A 20,477-nucleotide genomic window follows, 5' to 3' on the forward strand; every position below is an offset into this window, starting at 1 on the left:
CTTAAGCTACCTTTTTCTGTTTGAAAATGTAGCGTCATGTTCAATTTAGTTAGAGTAATGCTGCCAGCGAGGTCTTTTCTTTCTTTCTCTTTCTTTTCTTTTCTGAGGGTCTTTTATCTGAAGGGCTGCAGAGACTGTTTATGTCCACACTAGGACAATTGAAACTGAGTCAGACCTGATAAAACAAGAAAATTACAGCAGTTAAGGCTACAAAGCCATGTTAAATCAAGACTGAAATAGTTAAGAATATCAGCCCCAACAAAACATCATGATAAAGGTGTTTTCTAAATTAATGGAGCTTGAGTTTTCACTCTTTGAGGATAAAAATAAAGAACAGTAATAAAAAAGACCTTTTGTTAGTCGATTGTAGTTTAGATGGTCTGGGTGTTAAGCCTATTCCCGTGTCACTAAGGGTAGTGTCAAATAAATACCAACGTCATAAATTTAAAATGCACCTTATGTTGTAAAGAAATGTTTCCATAGTTACATTAAAAATAGAGGAGTCTGAAATGAACTAAGAGCAAAGACCACGGCGTTCTCAGTGGTGTGAGCATGCCAGTCATGAGGGGAGTGACTTACAAACACCACTTTAATCTGCCTTTTTGGCTTTCTGTCCAATGGGAGCACATAGTTGTATTAAAATAGATAATATGACGGGCCAAGCTGGGTTGGAGGATAGCACCCGCCAGACAGACCTATATAACAGATTGAGACATGCAGAGGTAATCCAAAAGGGTTTAAATCTCTGCTCATACACGTGATTATCATTTTTTTTCCTCCATTTTTCTGGGTTATTCTGGGCAACTGCATTAGACAAACAAAATTATTTTCTGTCCAGTGAATTTACTGCAAGTCTCTGAAGTGTGCTAAGGTGAAACGAGGGTTCATTATTTAACATTCATCTCACACTCAGGGACAATATTGTGTTGTGAACAGAGAGTCAGCATTAAAAGATATGTATGCAGGTAAGGAGGAAGGAAAAAGCCAGTAAATGATTAACTATAGGGATTATTTGCAATTTTGTATGTGGTACACGTGGCTCTGGAAAAAATGTAAAATAAATAAATAAATAAAAGGCAGCCATACCAGCATTCTTCTGTACACATAATCCTTCAACTTCACAGAAAAGAAAAAGACAAATGTACATCTGTGTGGCTGAGTGCCAGCTGTAGCTTTGCGGTCTTACAATGAGGCAACAAGGCTACGTTTTGTATCAAACTGAAACACACATTCCTCACAATAGACTTACAGCAAAGAGATTAAGTGCTTTCGTTATGCAAAAAAGCTAAGAGCTGCCAATTTTTTTCAACAATAGAATAATTTCAGGTAAAGATCTGCTGGCAGATATAAGATGCTTTTTTAACACTAATTCAGTAACATTGCAAATAAATCATTGTACATGGATACACACCAGAATTAAATGTAGGCTTTTAATGACATATCACTGAAAAATCATTTTTACAAGTTATCAAATAATAGACAAACATGTGGATGCTGCATCACTTAGACCTACATCCTTCTCTCATGGCATAATAAAGCATTGCTTTGTGCGTAGTGCATCTACACGGTTCAGTTTACACACAAAAAGAGTGCATTATTTGAGTGACACTAATCCCCAGAACTAGATAAAATGACAGAATGAACAGTGCACACACAAACGCCCTTGACCTAAATATTTACAAGATGAAAATGATCAGGTGAGCATTCTCTCTGTCAATGGTGAGAATGTTACTGAGGCACATGTTTTTTTAGCTTGTGTGTGTGTGTGTGTGTCTTTAAGGGGTGAAGGTGGGGTGGGATGGCTACAAAATAAATATATATATATAAAAAAAGCTAACTTTTTTCCTGCTGTATATATTTATGTAAAAAGCAAAATCAATGCAATTTTTGATAGAACAAAGATTCATCAAATGCGATCACATGCTAACTACATCTGTAAAAAGACTGACAGACCTGAAAAATGTGTTGTCTGAAAAGGGAAAGGATACATTCCTATGTACATTAGGGTTAGCTATCAATTCCAATGCAGCAACCTTGAAACGTTCTAAAAAGTTCTAATGTCCAAAATGTAACAATTGAATTAAGAATAAGAAATTATTTGGCTGCTCTACTCCAATAATTTATTGCATGTATCAAAAGCTTTATGGTTATATATGTACATGTTAAAGTCTTACAACCAATGCTGAATTGACAGTCTTTTACCTCAATTGTTAAGCAGAATTAGCCAGAATTAGCTTGGCTTATATTGTGTTGGCAAAAGAAAACAAAAGTTAGCACATTAGTACAATACAGATGATTAAACAAGCACCTGGTACTTTTTAAATATGATAGTTGTGAAATTCTAACTGTGGTCTCAGTCACTACACAAACCTATGAGATTTATAACTGTTTAGTAAATACATGCATCAAAAAAGAAAAAAAGGAATTGCTTTTTCCAAGTACAAGTCTTTGAAAATAAATGCACAGCAACCAGGAGACAGCTCCACCTACAATCTGCTAACATTATCCCATCCCTGGATCATAAGATATTCATTAGTTAGATAACACAGCCAAGTTGGTGCTGAGATGGAACGTTCAACTCTAAAATTAGAAGAGGACTGGTACAAGTGCATCACACTGGCTCCGGTTTGCCTTCTTAAGGGGTGTTTAAATAGTAGCGTTGGTTTTTGAGTGTCTCAGTGGAAATCACCAGTGATACAGAAGAACTCAAATTCTATATGAACACTCCTTTTAATTTTTTAACTCAGCTTTAAATGAGTTTCATGGTAAACCTGCCACCATCACCTCCATCCCCTCCCCCTCCACCCATGGAAGACCGAGGAACAAAGTCAATAGTTGCAGTGTGTTTAATTTGACCTTTGCTCTGGCTCCAGAAAAACATGAAGACAAAACAGATGGCAACTGAGCTAAGGAACGACAGGAAGCCCATGGTGGTTGCAATGATCAAGGTCTTTGCATCGAATGGGTATGGCTTAGCCATTTGAGCTGAGGAGTTTGCAGCTTGGGTATTTGAAGGTTCTACCAAGCCCTCCTCTGTGACGAAAGACATGTTTCGGTTGCGTGGGAGCCCCTTCACATACAAGCTGACAGTCAGACTGTCATTGCCAGCTGCATTACTTGCCAGGCACTGATATGTGCCACTATCCTGAACTTGGGCAAAACGCACTTCTAAAGTTCCATTTGGTAAAACTCTGATTCTTCCTGTTGGAGAAATCACATTTTTATGGGATGAGATCCAGGTGATAGATGGTGATGGATCCCCATCAGCCTTGCAGGAAAAGAGAACAGTAGTGCCCTCCTCTACTCTTTCCTCTTGTGGCCTACGGTGCACGATGCGAGCAGGGCGGCAGGTAAAAACCCTTGGAAGTTCCTTCTCTAAGAAGTCTTTGAATTCACGCTGTCTTACTGTATCAGGAGAGGAGCAAGTGGGCTGATGTCCATCAAAGTTCAACCGCACTCTGCGACGAAACACCCAGAGAAGCCGGCAGTCACATGCTAGGGGATTCCCATCTAACCGCAGCACCTGAAGGTTCCCAACAGAATGGAAGGCGCTCTCTTCCAAAGTAGTGAGCTGATTGGATGTCACATTAAGCATGCGAAAATAGGCTAGTCCCCTGAAGGCTCCTGGCTCTATTCGTAGCAGGCTGCCACCTGCTAAGTGTAACTCCTGAAGTCTCAAGAGATCCCCAAGCAGGTTACCTTGGATAACAGTGATGGGGTTATAGGACAGGTCCAGAAAGCGCAGATACACTAGGTGACGAAGTGCAGAATAAGGAACGGCACTTAGGTTACAGCTACTGATAACAAGCGAGGTCAAATTTAGACCAATTAGGCTGTTGCCAGCTATAGTGTCCAGTGCCGGCCAGTTTGTGATCAGGAGGCTGCGCAGGTGTTGCAGTTTACGGAAAGCATTGTTGGGAAGTGTAGAAATGGTGAGGCGTAGCATTCGTAGACGTGTCAGGCTCTGGAGCTGGGACAATGCCTCAGTGGGAATTGAGGTCAGGTTGCTACGGTCTAAGTTGAGCTCCTGTAGATTCTGCAGACCAAAGAAAGCACGCTGGGAGATGAAGACCAAGTCATTTTCACCAGCTTCCAGTGTCTGCAGATTTACCATTTCTTTAAAGGTATAGTCCAGAAAGACCAAAATCTCATTTTGGCTCAAATCCAGAAAATTCAGACTGGACAGGCCAGAAAACACCCCAACTGGGATGATCTTGAGGCGGTTATTCTTAAGCCGAAGTGTCCTGAGATTCTGTAGGCCCAGGAAAGCCTCTACCTCAATCATGGAGATTATATTATCACTGAGGTCCAACTCTTGAAGTTTCACAAGGCCAGAAAATTGGCGGCGTCCCACAGTCTTAATCCTGTTGCGGGATAAATCCAAACGTCTGGCATCACTGGACAAGGCCTCTGGCACCGAATTTAAGTGTTTTCCAGAGCAGATCACTTCTTTGGGCTCAGGTCGACACAGACAGCGTGGAGTACAGCCTCCTGCAGATACGCCCAGTCCAAACTGGAGCAGGATGCTCCACAACCCCCATCGGACGACTGACTCCACAAACATCTTACGCCCGGCCTGAAAAGAGATGCACATAATTACCTTTTTTAAAAACATTTATAAAGATGTTTTTCTCTATAGGAGCTTTATGTTTCTAAGACAGAGTGTAAGCAAAATGTATTTGTATTGAATTCACTGCCCTCACAAGCTTACATTTTAATCAAGACATACCGTTTTAGTTTTGAAGTGCAGATTTTCATAACCAGTGGCAGTCAAGTTGGAGTCAAGCTTAAGTCCACTGATGATTTTCTGTCAGCAACATGCCCTTTTGTGTCACCTGAAGATAAAAGAAAATCAGAAAAACCAAGGTTAACTAAGTGAAAAAATAGCAACTCCACAACAGGCTGAGTTGTAAGGCTGAGTAAGTTTCAACATTTATTAGTTGTAAGATCTATTAACCCCATCCATTTAATCAGCTTAGTGTTCCTAGCAGGACAAACCAAATGCATTAAAAACCACCACAAACACAGCTTTCTCAGAAGGCAACTCAGTCCTGTGAGTTAAATGATTCATTTTGTAGCATCTGGCAACACACAGAATAGTGTCTGAGGCACCAGTGTGCATCTCACATGAGGGGAAGACAACCATTTGACCAGTGTGTTAAACCAATCACTGCCAAAGTGAAAGAAATCAAGATTCAAGATTGTGTGAATTTTGAGTCCTGCAATCAGTATATTGCATAATTAATTTTGCTTGTCTCTAGGTGCATTGCAACAGCATTTTTACATAAGGAAGTGCAACAGAAAGTGCCTATTTTTATTGCCAATCTGTTCTAATTACTCACAACTATGAACAGAATATTAATGCAGTCAGTGTTAGAGCTATTGAATCCATCAAGACTTGTGCACAAATATCTTTTGTTTAAATTATACCTTAATTTCATCTACGGTGTTGCTTTAGAGTAAAGCACTATAATGATAAACATATTTTCATATAGATGTCTAGAAGACATGATAACACAAAGCAGCCTCCATTGTTGGTACAAATTAAGTAGGAAAAGATAACAGCATAAATCTTGTATGAACATATTCTAAAATAATCAGTGAAGCTACTGAGTGATAAGTAAAAGCAACCTCCAAACTTTAGGAAACAGAGTCAAAAAAGAGCCCTGCTGTCTGTAAAATGCTGCAAAGTGAAATATCAGTAAATTACATAATGCTGCTGTCTGGCTTGCCAGTTGAATTTAAGAAAATGGTGAATGTAGAATGTAATATAAATTATGCATCCCTTCTCCAACAACTACCACTAAGACCTGCTAAAATATGAAGAACAAATCTTACCTAACAGACGTTAAAAGAACAAATCTTAATTCTTAACACTTTTCCACAGCTGCATGAAAACCTCCAAGTCCAGAAGTTGAACTGCACTCACACAGGATATTTCCTTTCATATTAAAAAAAAGATACAATACAAAAATAATCCTCAAAATACCAAAGCCAAACTGTGTCTGACCTGCAGCAGCTGCAGCTTACTCTTCACCATCAAACAGTTTCCAGAGTGTGGACCCACCCTCGCTGCAGCCTCTCCTCTGAGTGCCTGAGTTGCCAACAGTCCCAGAGCTCTACAGTCTTTGTCTCATCCTTGTTCTTCATGCAAACAGCTCTTATACTGGCAGGCTGGGAGCGCTGACTCACAAACCCAACACTTGTGCTCTTAGACTCACAGGACTCCTTTTAGACCAATATATTAGAGTGCAGTCACACAAGAAAGGTACCGATAAATGTTGGACGTCAGCCAGGCATAGTTGGTCATTTCCCAGTTTTTACTGACCACAGCTAAAGTCAAATTGGCTGTAAAATGCTACGTTTTATTTCTGGTGTTTGTGAACTATGCTTATTATTATTATTATTTTGTTTCTGCAGGTTAATTCTTATGCTAATTTTATGTAGTATATGTGATCTCAAGCTCAAGTTCTTCAAATAACTATTAAAAATGGCAAAAAATACATAACATGGTATTAAATTTATCTTCTTTAAAAACTGTAAAAAAAAAAAAAAAAAAAACCCTAAAGAAATGAACCATGAGTAGCAAATATAGTATTTTACAAAACTGTATTGGTTTACTTTGTCCATTGATGGGGTTCACAAGTTAAATATGCTGATACCCCCCCTCCCCTGAGCTAAGTTGTGAGAGACAGAGACTGACAGCTGGGAGATATCCCAGGCCTGTACCCTGTCAGTTGCCGAGACCTTCCAGCCAATCAGCAATTGGTTTCACACCTCCCCTGCGTCTATCTGCACACCATAAAGATACAGTCCAGCCAAAGGTCACGACTCCAGAGTTATACCCAGGACTGACCCATCCATCAAATTAGAAAGTGGGGAAATAAATGAATTTGTTATTTCTCACCCTGTGTGGATTGTGGTCACATGAGTGTCATGTTACAGTGTTAATTGTTTTAACTATTTTCTATCATACTGAAACACTTGTTGTTTCTATTAATGATACAATTTCTCATTAGAATGAAAAACATACACAAAAAGCTGTCAGTGCATTTGTCAAAGACTGGCACAAATGGAGAACTGAGGACCCCCTTAAATTTTGTAACCTTCACAAATGAAAATAAATCAGATATTATATCTGTATTTCCAGGAGAACTCCCTGCATTTAAATATGTGTTACTCTGTAGTTGCTCACACATGCACAGTAATTGACTACAGCATGGTTTTTATTGGTTTAAGACACTAAGCTGTCAAGATAAACACAAATACACAAAAATAAAAATCCTAAAAGCTTTACTGTTTTTAAAAATTAGAATAGATACAGAGGTATTTCGCCCACTTTGGTCAAATTACCTTTTCCTATGCTGAATTATTTTTCATCAACTTTTTTTTTCAAATATTACCTTAGCAATTTTTAGTGCTGCAACTTTCAATTTTGTTTTTTGTGCAAATGACTTTCCCTGTCAGTGACTGGGCTTCTTTGACAGTACAGCTGATGCTGCATGCATGGGGGGATATTCTGGTTGTGTTCGAAATCTACCTTGATCCATGTGTGGCTTTACAGTATGCCACTAAGAAACAATAGGTTATTACAGTCCAAAAGCTACACAGCTAACTGAATGAGATAAAGATGAAAAGAGTTTAGCAGATCATCATATTTTACTACAGTACTGTTTGCAGTTATGCAGGCAAATGAGGGTCAACACACTGCAGAAGACCTCCTACAGGGGGAATTAGTAAAGAAGACTGAAGATGAGGAGACTATGGGTTAAATTAATCCATTTAATGAAATAAATAAATACAAATATGTGGTTACCTTTGGGAATGCACAAACAGGTTTAATAGTCTTGCCTACTATAGTTGCAGTTATTTTCATGGATACATTTCTTTCCAAAACAAGCTACCAACTTATTTTAATAGCTTTAAAAAATCATTTATTGAAAATCACACTCTGCAAATAACTTATTTTTTTCTATATTTTGTTTAATTTTTGAATCACATTGTTAATAATAACACTTTTTTCTGTTTTTCTTTTCAGTCTTTCTAAGTGTTTTATTATTTCTGGTTAATTCAATTATATATGTATATTTGTATTTCTTTATTATATATTTTTCTTAGAAATACCCTGCAGTCATTTCTAAGAAGTCACTTCTGGTTCATTTCAGTTTAATTCTGTTTAGTAAGCATGCTGTTTGATCACTGTGAGAACTCGTTCCATCCAGTTCCTGGGATTTGCTTATGTTGCCAGAGTCTGGCAAGATACTGCAGACTCTGATTGACCAATATGAAGCTGCCATTTGATGACCCTGCAAAAACCATTTTTGCATGAGTCAAAAATATCCACTCTCCTAAAGCCAAGCAGATGCCAGCTCTTACCTAATAAACCCTCACATTGCCAAAATGCAAACAATATCAGTGATGTAACATCTCATCAGACAATTCTTTGGCAGAGTATTTTGGATGAGCTCCAACTGTCGCATAATTGTTCGACATAATTCACCTTCCATACTCTGTTCAGTTTTCCCTTTCTCTGTTCTTTCATCAGACATAACTCATCGAGCCTCTCAGCTCGGGCTCTTATCACCTTACATCAGTCTGCGGTTAGTTTCCAACCCATGTTAACATTTGGACTTTCTTCTTTGCCCTAGTGTTGCTGCAGCTTCAGTCATTTCTTCACTGTCCAAAGTTGCCATATTCTTCCGCAGGGATTAAGATTATAATGATTTAAATTAAAAGTATCATACCATTAATGATTGCTGTGACTACTAAAGTCACTGATATGGCTTCATGAGTATGGATTTTGTTTGTTTATGTTGATGCCAGAAATGTGAAACACAGCTTAAATGAGACATTTTTGCTGTTCCTCTTATTCATCAAACCTAACATGATCCATGTATTTACTCACTGAAAAGCAATTGGCATCATTACTTTGCTAAAACACTGCCACGAGGAATAAAGAGGCAATTAACCTGAACTCCTCTTGTAGCCTGCACTGTGGTTTCATTAGCTTTGAGGGACATCTTTCTGAAACTCAGCCCTTTAAAGTTCCACCTTAGCTGAGTTCTTTAATATTCGATCGCTTTGTCACCAAAGGACTTCAAGCAAAATGTGAAGAATTGTGACAGACAGAATCCAATTACTGAGATGAAAAGAAAAGTTCTTTTAGCAACAGGTGCATGGAACAGGAACATGAGCTCACATGGGCCACAGGATGACAGTTTGGCAGTATCCACTCCACTGAATTTGGATGCCCCAAGCATGAATCCCTGCGCCAAGCAGCCCATCTGACACAGAATGCACAGTCTGAGCCCGGTTGAGTTTTCTGACACTTGTCAAAGGGCTATTTTTAGCTTGTCACAGTGAGAAAGACAAGAGCCTGGCTCAAATCCCCAATTAAAAAGGCTGGAACAGAACAACAGTGCAGGGATCACAGAGCATGAATTTGTGTCTTCTCTGTGTGGGTGTGTGCACTCAAGTTGTTAAAAGCACGTTTGACGGGGGCGATGGCAGAGCTGTGCGTTTCCATTTTTTTTAAGGGCTTCTGGCACCTGCTACAATGTGACGGCCCCTGAGACCTCCTGCATGCAAGCAGCAAATATTAAAGGGTTTACTGGCAGAACAGCTGTTCAGTGCATAGAAAGAAAACACAAGTCTCCTGGTCTTTCCCCTTTGGGTGTATCTGAGGAAGTCTTTGTAAACAAGCTCATGTCAGGAGGCACATCTTTAAAGAGAATATCTGAAATACAAGGGTAAAAGCTCAGAGAAAAACTGAACCACAAAAGGAGCTACAGTTGCAAAAGTACCGACTATAGTTTTACCCCATTGAGAGCAAGGTCACACATTTGGTCACTAACTTATGCTAATAAGTGAAATCTTGTTGAAACCAACAAAAACAAAGATTCAGAATAATTTGAATTTATAAAAAATCTTGATCCCAAGGTTGCCAAAGAGTATGATGTACTAAGAATATTGCAGAGATCTATCCATCTGGTGTTTAAATGTAGAAAATCCAGAATCTTGTATTGAAATCCGAAACACATTGCACACTTGATGGAAAAAATGGCCCCAACTGTGAAAAAACTCAAGATTTATTTTTTTAAACTTCTGAACTGAGCTAATTTTAATTCCCAGTGAAACAAACTAAAACACTAGAATCATTCACTCACCAAGTACCTGATTTATTAATAAACTTGCAAAATCTATCCTGCAAAATATCACGAAAGGCAATTTGGTAAAAAGGCCTAGTTTAAAAACCCAAATGACCTATGGATAAAGTCCTTTGTGTGCCTTATTGTGCAGTTATTTAAACCTGCTGATTAGCCTGCTGTACTGAGTTTAGTGTCTCACAGTGATGTAAAGTTTCAGGATGCTATTCTGGAACACGGATGTTCTTTTCTTAATGCTTCTTAGTGAGAAGGAGGAAATTAAAAGGTTTTAGCTGGGTGACAGGATTCTTTAGTATTCTAAATACGCCTACACTCTGTGAGATTTTAGCAATCCTATAAATTAAATGGACACTGTGAGACGTTGTACACTACTCCCAGACATCAAGCTTAGTGCACACAAACTGTTGGATGATAAGAAATGAATTGCAGTGCACAATGCAGTTCCTCCATTATTTGTTTGTATACTGTCATACGACTGGAGCATACAAAACACTTTACTTTTAAATGTGCTGTGTAAATTGAACTCAATTTTCTTCTCCAATGGAATCTTTGAGCATTTTTTAACAAATAAATATATAACACATAAAAGACAAAAGACAAGGTGAATTGATCACTTGTATACAAAGAGATGAAAGAAGCAAAAACATAATTTATGCATCATTTATAGTGCTGTACTCAGGGGTTAAAATGCAGAGGGATGATCTGGAACTGTGTTTTTGGATTTGTTTTTTGGATATTTATAAGTTGTAGTTGTAATACTTCAGCACCTACAGAAGAGAAGGCAGAAACATTTTTAAGTGGCAGGCAATTTCAAATGCAATATTTTTATAAGCTCAAAAAATGTCACTAACTGTTTGTGCAGTGTGCAGTTTGTCACACAATGTGTCTGCTATCTGAAGGCACACTAATGCATTTTCCAAGGACAGAAAAGAGTACAGGATAACGTCGTTGAGAAAAATGTAAGAAAGACAAGATGGGGAGAAAGAAGAGCAGTTATACTTAGCAAAGGACTTACATGTAATGCCCTAATTTTTTAAAATTGATATCGGATCTGGTATAATGTGAAGTTATGTTTTATCATGTTGTGAAACATTTTGCGAAACAAACTGAGGTACACTAACTTTGTGTTTTATCTAAAGGTTACATGAACACACAATGCATTTTAAAATAGGGCAAACAGGTTAGCATGCCTTACTGTTCTGAATTTAAAGTAAAGCACTGTGTACTGTACAACACAGTTATGCATCCAATACTGAACTTTCTTACAGTATAACAGAGCCACAAACACAATATTGACAGTATTCTTTTACATTGTCATCTTTCATCGAGTACATCACAAAATTGTATAATGTGAACACAGCATAACGCTCTGAGTTCTTGCATCCAGGCCACGCTATACTATGAATTTGTGCGGTATTATTCAAGTACATACATGTTTCATTTTATTACTTTTTTCTTCTTGGTCTTAAAAACAAAAAGTTATAAAAAGGCTTAAAAGACGTTTGATATTAAAAGACTGCTCCATAAAAAAATTCTGTTTAATGTCTTTGTATATTTATAATGATGCTCGCAAACAAGCTTATAATGGCCATAAAATATATGCCAATGGATGTATTTTACATCAGCTTAACATTAGCAAGCTTGTCTCAGTAGCTTTGAAAATTGTATATAAACTCAACAGCATTGTGTATCTTCCAAAGAAACTAAAGTTGCTGTTGGCCGCATAACTGGTTTATGAATACTGTCCAAATAGGAGAAACCTTCTTACACGATTATTTATTGGCTGCAGTTAGCAGCCTATCAGAGAGTAGAAAAGCAACACTTGGGTTTATAAACAGCTCCAACGGAAATGTTAAAAATATACATAACAGATGCAAAATGAAATATGGTTCATATTTTCTCACAGTTCTTTAGGTTTAAAATTACTATTAATACTACAATCATGTAGCTACTTGGGAACTAAATTTGTGATTGGACTCAACAGAAAATGTGCACTATATATATATGTATATATATATATATATATATATACATATATAATTTGCGGTACTTAAGATATGTTATGCAAATTTTAATGAATGAAATAATAATGGGCAGTTACATATCAGGTGCCAGGTGTTGTTACATAATCCAGTTTGTGATGGTAGAATCTAATCTTCACATAATTCATGTCTACATTACGCAATCTTTGCATTCATTGCCAACATTTTACAAACTATGTGGAGCACATGCAAGACATTTCTAATTTGATCACCTTCTAAAATGCTGGGAGGAAAGCAAAGACCTGTGAATATATGAGTATAGCAAACGAAGATTGTTCTTGCCTGGTTGCATGTTTGAAATTAACACGTCCAACTGAGATAAAGAAGAGTGTATCTCAGTATGGTTATAAGCTTTTGCTTGGGACAAATAGGACTGTATTAATTGTTTGCCAAAGATCATTGATTGATTTATGAAGCTAATTTTAACATGGTAAAGATTTTTCTCAAGAACAAACTCCATTATCACCCATCATAACAGTGTCCAAATTTTAAAAGCTCTTGGTTATAAATAATTAGCGTGTGTCTCTGTGCCTCTGTCTTCAAGAGTTGTATATTTTTTTCTGTTTCTATTATCTCTTGGTGTATGCATGTCACTATCATTGATTTTGCCAAGAGAAAAAAAGAAAGAAGAAAGAACAGACACATTAAGTATGGTGTGATTGAATATTGGTGTGATTACCAATTTAATGTGTGGTGGAACTGGGTCACAGTGACAGATTCACTCACATCAGCCTTGTTCCAGACTGTGTGTTGGGTAAAGCACTTTGCTGTAATTCCTCATTCCGACAAGGAGAGAGTTAAGACTCTGTGCAACGTCATGCAAAGTGCACCGTCTGCAATATTAATAATAGCACAAATAAATGAGGGAAGGGAATTAGATTCAGCGCAGCACCCTATGTGATGTGACAAATGAGGTCATCTCAGCTAACTGATATGATGCACTGGATCCATCATTATACAACAAAGAGATAATGGGAGGTCACACATTAATAGGGAGCTGAGGGCTCTTAACCTGCAACAGATCATAGATAAAACACTCAATAATTCAGGACAACTTGCATACCGAGTGCAGAATATAGCTGCAGTCAGAACAGCAGAATGGGTCTTAAACTGCTTATTGAGAGATTATGTTTCTATAGTCATGAAAGACAAAAGACAGAACTGCCTGGATCAGGAGAACTACCTGGATCCTACAAAATTCCAATGAATTAAAGATTACCAGCAAAAGTAACGTGCAAAGAAAATTATAAAAAATAATTTTGCAAAAAATTAAAGAGAAAACTAATGTGTGAGGTAAAAAGAAGAAATATAAAGTATGAAATAAAGAAATACTAAAAAGTATGGTGAAAAGAACCAAAGGGAAGAGAAAATAGTAGAAATAAGTAACAGTGGGAGAAAAGAATGATCTAGAAGAATCTGGGAAAGGAAAACAAGTCAGAGCTAAAATAGCTAAAAGGCCTAAATTGAGAAAATTGAGATCTGAAAACTACAAAATAAAAGAAATTAAAAAGTGCTTAAAAATGTCTTAAAAAGACATTTCTGATCACATTTCCTGATATAATATTTTTTATCTAAAATGAACCAAATTATAAAATCACTATAAACACCAAAGACAGAATGAACTTTTACTTCACAGAAATCCACCAACTCTATTATCTTCCCTTTTGTGCAGGTTGAACCTTTCTTTTTTAGAAGACCTAATGCTAATGCTAATCTGATAGCAGCCAAGGCTGCTACCACAAGCCTGCCTAGACAGTCTTAGCAACACAAAAGCAAACAGAAACAAATCACTGCTATTCAGAAAGTGACTTAGTCCCAGTCTCACCAGAAAAAAAAGGAAAGAAAAAAAACTTGGTCAAGTCCCCTTTCTTATTAATTTCATAAACCGGGGGTTTATTGTCAGTGCCTTGGGTAGGACTCTTCATCATTGTCAATGAGGAATTGGGCATAATGAATATTTATGAACATAGTAGAATTTTGCCATCCAACTTCTGCATAATTTTTGTTCTAAATCTGTCCAAACTTAACAAAAAAGTGACAGAGAACAAAAGTAAGAAAAAATACAAATTGACTTAGAAGAAAAAACTTTGGACCATAACATTTTTATACAAATTGGAGATGGTCGAGTAGAAGACACATAGATTTGAGATGGAATGATAAAGTTCTGATAAGAACTGCACTGCTAAATTCGAGACAGTATTCTTTTAAAGAGCTTGGTGATATGAACAGGGTACAACATGCTCTGCCATTAGAGCTTCCACCAAAACACAGTGAAGACATCTTGATGGAGTAACAACATTAAATAATACAGCTTTTTCTTTTTCTGAAAGAGGGAAATTTTAGGTCTAATATGCTTAGTTTTTGTATATTTTTACATTGAGAAGCAATCAATTACACCATGTAGATGGAAAGAAATACTACAATGTGAGGCCCAGCAATAGCCATGAATGTGACAAGAAGGACATAAACTTTACTACTCCTGTTCACAATACTGTATTAATTACTTTTAATTGTTTCTTTGAAAATTTCTGATTGGCCACTCCATCTAGTTCTCTATTTGTTTATTTTTTGACCTAGAGCAAATATTGTCCAGCTTTTATGACTATGGCTAAATGGGGTCAGAAAAAGGACCCGGTTAATGGCCTGAAGATGTTTGCTTTTTTAAATCTTCCTAGTGGACAGGAAGTGATATTTTCAATAGCGGCATGATATATTTGTCTGGAATAAAGATAGGGTAGGTTACTAAGGAGTTGAGTTTGCTTCAGAAAAACTAGTTCATGTTTAATGTAGTCCAAATTCTAAAGCCTAAACCCTTTATACGTGTTCACAATGTCTGCACTAAAAGGAGGAGCAAAAGCCCTGAGGTCACAGCCTTATTTATACTAACTGCATCAAACTGGTTCCCTGATCTCTTTATCTCTTCACAGACTGTTTTCTGTGTGGCTTTGTAGACTTGATTCAATGAATAATACAAATGAGGAAGTGCTTTTGAACAGCATGTCCTTGTAGACATTCATGAAATTGCACTCAGTTATACATACAAAAACTGATGAAAGTAGTTGTGTGAATGACAACAAAGCACAGCTTGATCGAGAAGCTTGAGACCTACTGTGGTTTGAATCTGTTTACGACATATCGAGCTTCCAGTAACCACAACAATGGTTTGAAGCATGCTAACTTTCAGCTCTGCATGTTTGATTTGGCAGAGTTTTAGGTTGGATGACCTTCCTGCTGCAACACCCAAAGGGGATTTTTGTCCTTGGCTGGAATTAAACTAGCAACTGTGTTACCACCACACTATACATTATTTTTTCTTAAGTGAGGTGCTTTGAATGGCCCCGGTGTATGACTCACCAACTACTTTATGATAAAATTAAGCACACTCACTGACTGACAACCTATAGATCGTTCAGTAGAATTAAGTAGATCAAAAAACATCAGAGTCGTAAAAATACACAAACAGAATACGAGTAACATACTGTAACATGCCCCTTTTGATTTTCTCTTCCCTTGACCTCACAATATCTTACCCTGAAGGAGACAATCCGGGACGCTTACCATAGAAGAGCTTAGGAAGTGCCTATGCTTTACTCTTTGTTGGACGTTGGGTTAGTCTTCACATGTGAAATGGGTTAATGGCTTACAGATGAATAAAATAATAGAATAAACTGGAAAGGACACATGCATCATGAAAATGGAAACACAACCTAGAAAAACATGTAGCATGAAAGAAATCCTCTATTATATTTTTTTTTTCTTTTTCATGGCCAAACAACACAAGACCGCTGCTAACACAAGCAATGGGCCAGTGGCTTTCAAGTTTTTACTCAAGCCCTGACTACATTCCTCCAGTGGCAGTAAACATCTGATGTTTCTGTTCATCTACAAAAGGACTTCAAATGACTCTGTGGCCTGAATAGTGAGTGTTGTGTACTGTGAGTTCAAATATGCTGTGCAGATTCTGCCCTGAATACAGTACATGAGTCGTTTTCATGTGCAATCCCTCCAAAACCAGGATAAGTTAAGACTGATGAAAAGGCAAACAACCGCACATGGCCTCATGTGAAAATTAAGAGATTTAGCTTTTGCGCAAAAAGGAAGGGGGGGGGGGGGGGCAGAAGTACTAAATGGAACTGTGATGTTAATCTCATAGCTGTTAAGATTGAAACTGCGGCTGGGGGATATGAGGATGCATTGTTCCAGGCTAAAATACACCTTCTCCCAGACAGCTCTTTGGCGGAGCCTGGTATTAAGAAGATGCTGTTGGAAAGAAGTCAAGCTGCAGTGAAGTAATCTCCCACCTACATGTCTCTTTTTTTTCCTCGTGTGATGGGTTTATATGGAAATGTGTGTCATTTTGAAGTATTGTAAAGTATTCTTTTTAAGCTGTAATTAACCATACAGGTTAGGAAAACACAAGTTCCATAAATACATGAGCAAAAGTTGTGCAATATAATAAATCAAAAACTAAAATTCACAAAAGTACCCAATTTAATCTGTGCCTTTACAGTATGTAAGGCCAAGAATTACCTCATAATAAATGCGTAAAAGAGTTTTTGAACTACAGATTAGTTTTAATGTGTAAATAGTCTATCTGTCTATCTATCTATTCCAGATCTCATGTCAAGGCACCATGTCTCAAATCACCCTCTGACCTCTGTATGATTTATGATCCTATATATGTTGTTTTACTGTTTCACTGTTTTTCAGATTACCCCATGATCAGTCAGTGCCTGTCTCTGTGGGATATGTGAAGAAATAATAAATGTCTATAGGTGACGTGATGCTCTTGTTACAGTGTAAAGGTCTTTCTTGTCCTCTGTCACCAATGTTGCATAAAAATATACAGTGTTACAGTTTCAAGATCCCCTAAAACCATCATTTATTTGATTTGACCCACAAAGATGGATCTAAAATCCATCTAAAAAGATATAGGTCAAATCTGATCCAAAACAAGGAAAATGTAGAAAAAATGTATAAGAGCAATACAACAGTTGGCTCCAAGTTGGTTTTTCTGCCTATAAAATTACTTACTCACCTACTGCCAACTTATTCAGAAGTACAGTAAAAGTAATCCCTGACCTATAAACTGAAGGGGTGATGATATTTCTTTCCACCAATGAGCCAACTACACTTTATCTGGCCAGGCTCTTCAAGATCATTTCTTTGGCAGGTATAAAATGAATGTCTGGATTCTACCTGGGAACATTTTCTCCCATATAGAAAGCAGACCAAAGCTGATTATACTCCACTTAATTTTACCTACTTTGACCTAAAGTGGGATCTGAAACTTAAATTCAAAGGTTCTGAGTTTCCTACAGTACAAAAAAGCCCTTAATATTCATCATAACTTTGTTTGAAATCTTTTGTCCAAAAAAACGTTCTTTACCTTTACTTCAGTTTTTTTAAACATTAAAACAAAGGAGAAACATTTCATTCTTTATGATATCACGCAAGCAATAATACAGATAAATGTATAAACTCACCACAACATTAGCATGCAAACTCACTGTCTAACCAACATACCTCAAGACCCAGCTGCATATATCTGCCACTGAAGCCGTGCAATGAAAGTGAAAAACAATTAAAAACTTGTCTTGTACTTCTTTGCCTAAGGCTCCAATCAACTGATGTCTGGAGTGGCTGCCCAATATAACAGTCCAGATAAATCAGTTTCTAACAAGGAGACTGACATACTTCCTGTGCATAAAATGCCCTCTGATTAAATTGCCCATTTGGCAGAATCCCAAGTGTCAAATCCTTGGTTCTCCCTTGATGGTGATCTGCTCCTCCTGAGCCACAACCAATATGATGTGTGTCCTCATTATGACAGGAGGGGGGGACAAAGAGTTGGCTGCTGGTCTTTCATATCTGTACCTTCACTGAAATGTGAATCCTGACTACAGGTGAGGTGATGATCATATCTTAAATAATAGCAAACTGACAAACATACCTTTCAGCAATAGTACTGAAAATACTATAGCGTATACTACAAAGTAGTTTAGAATATAAAGACAAACGGAGGGACTTGCACTGTCCCAGGGGAAATGAGGCTGCAGTTACAGCTGTCAGTAATCCTGCCTAAACGCTGTTAAAACACAGTCTGCTGTGGCCCTTTTTAGGTTTATGGAACAAACTATCCTGAGGATTACTGTTCCCATGGACACACTAACTCCACAATACAAACAACAACAACAAGAAACAAGGAGACCTCTAGAAAAACTTGGCTGAACATTAAAGTGACATTAAAGGTATGTTTTTCTTGGTGGTTTCAAGTAATAAAATAAATAAACGCATACAGAAAAAATAAGGAATAATAGCACGAATATAGGTCATTGTTTAAACTCAGCCCTGGCAATCTCCAAGCAACTCACAATAAATGGCACAAAAGTTCTTCACATTATAACTGTTATGACATTTTTTACTATCTGTTTTGCAATTCTACAGACTTCGTTTGGACTAAATGTTATAGAAACACGGAGTAGGCTACGAATACATAAATAATGTAAATGTTTGGTTCATTTTTTTTTTTCAATTCTGTTTAAGTTGTCACAGAACTACGACCAGTGGTAAGAATGCGAACTTTAGCGATTCCACAATGACAAATGCGAGATAGTAAATAAGTATAAAGAAGTATAAAGTAAACACTGGCTCGTTTTAGAGTAACCTACCCTAAGATGAAGACCAAACCTAAGCTCAACTCATGCTTTAAATAAGTATAGTGTGGCCTATTTCTGTTATAGGACTGGTTCATGGAACCCTACAAAATAGTTTGTAGGAAAATAAAGAAACTCACCTGAATCATCGCATTAAAGCCTTCAGCGCTTAAACTCTCACTGCCCATCTCCCACAGAAAGGCGTGCTCATCTCTGTTAAGGACGGTTTTCCTCTCCCTCCTCTCCCTTTTCGGTTGGTCTACATTCAGCCAGACTTTTCCAACATCTGTCACGCTAGAGTCGAGCAATTTACTTCGCCCTCCTTCTTCATTAATTTCCTTTTCCAACTGCCGAATACCTCCGGGAGTTTTCCAATAATTGCGCTACTAAAGTAATTTAGGTCGACTGTGTCTCTGTCTGTGTTGTTGTGAGTGGTTGATTCTGTGGAGAAGCTCCTGCGCTCAAACCGCGGTGCTACTGATGCTGCGCCCTCCGCATCTCCATCCCTCTGCTCAGCTCACGGAGCAAAAGTCACACAGATTTAAGGCTGGAGCGGTGCCATGCGTCGGAGCTGCAAATCCGCACGTAACGAGTAGTGTAACGAAGAATGAGTCTATTACTCCTCAACCTCTACGTGCACTACTGCTCCCTATCTATAACAACGACTCAAAAACACATGTTTCATTATACTAATCTATTTTTTAACTGTTTAGTTTAACTCTATAAATAGAAATTAATATATCACTATAATGATATATTTTGTGTATGAAGTTATCTGATTCAGATTGAAACTCAATGTAATAACGAAATAAGTTAAGTCTTGAAACCAAGAGTACTACATTTGCCCTAAACTTGTTCCTGCTCATATCTACATGGTCAAAGTTTTGTCATGAGCCTGAAGTGCTAAAAAGAACATAAAAAACAAGATAGGAAAACAGAAAATACAGTCACATTTCTCTAATAGAGAAATTTTAGCCTTCTGAGAGTGTCATGGGTTAAAATTGATTATCAGAATGTTTTTATTAAGTTACGGTGTTCTGCTGGGTTATACTTAGAGCCTTTTTAGTCTCAACATTACAGAAAAATCAACAAAATATCCCCGAGGACCTGGCAGAGTGAAGTTACTATACATGCATACTGAACTACTTCAAAGTGTTTTCTTAATTAAATAATTTGGGTGCAACACAATGCAAAGCTTATTTCAGTTCTAACATGGTACACAGATATTAATGCACATTACCTATATAAGCATATACCTCTCTCTGTACATTTTAACCTATATCTGTATTCAAGGGCGTAGATTTGGCATGGACGGAAGGGACATGTCCCCACCAATATCCAGGGATTATTGAATCGCTGGATATTGAATTGTAATTTTAATTGTTTTAAAAGCATGTAGAATAGCATATGTAGGCAAGTATATTTGTCCCCTTTTATCAAGAAGCAAAGACAAAAAGGAAAAAGAAAAGAAACAGGGCAGGGTTCGGTGGTTGAATCATCCGTCCCCACCAATGCCAAAACCAAATCTACGCCCTTGTCTGTATTTATTGTTGGCTTGGAGGACAAATTGGATTTGGAATTTTGGCTAATGTAAACACTTTTCATTTCAAGGA

General features: G+C 37.4%; 1 protein-coding gene across 3 annotated transcripts; it reads right to left on the reverse strand.

Annotated features, from left to right (window-relative positions):
* Nucleotides 1-1,416: 1,416 nt before the first annotated feature.
* lingo4b (leucine rich repeat and Ig domain containing 4b) lies at nt 1,417-19,377 on the reverse strand. Of its 3 annotated transcripts, none has more exons than XM_063487591.1 (3): nt 19,005-19,377; nt 4,730-4,835; nt 1,417-4,576 (listed from the first exon to the last, which is right to left on the reverse strand). In XM_063487591.1, the coding sequence occupies exon 3, from the start codon at nt 4,562-4,564 to the stop codon at nt 2,750-2,752; it is 1,815 nt and encodes a 604-aa protein (XP_063343661.1). In that variant the 5' UTR covers nt 4,565-4,576; nt 4,730-4,835; nt 19,005-19,377; the 3' UTR covers nt 1,417-2,749. The 3 variants fall into 3 exon arrangements, with proteins under 3 accessions (XP_063343661.1, XP_063343664.1, XP_063343663.1); XM_063487594.1 differs by lacking the exon at nt 19,005-19,377 and adding an exon at nt 6,011-6,117; XM_063487593.1 differs by lacking the exon at nt 19,005-19,377 and adding an exon at nt 5,839-5,998.
* Nucleotides 19,378-20,477: the final 1,100 nt, after the last annotated feature.

The sequence above is a fragment of the Pelmatolapia mariae genome, linkage group LG10_11 (genome assembly GCF_036321145.2).
Source record: "Pelmatolapia mariae isolate MD_Pm_ZW linkage group LG10_11, Pm_UMD_F_2, whole genome shotgun sequence".
Taxonomy (NCBI): Eukaryota; Metazoa; Chordata; class Actinopteri; order Cichliformes; family Cichlidae; genus Pelmatolapia; species Pelmatolapia mariae.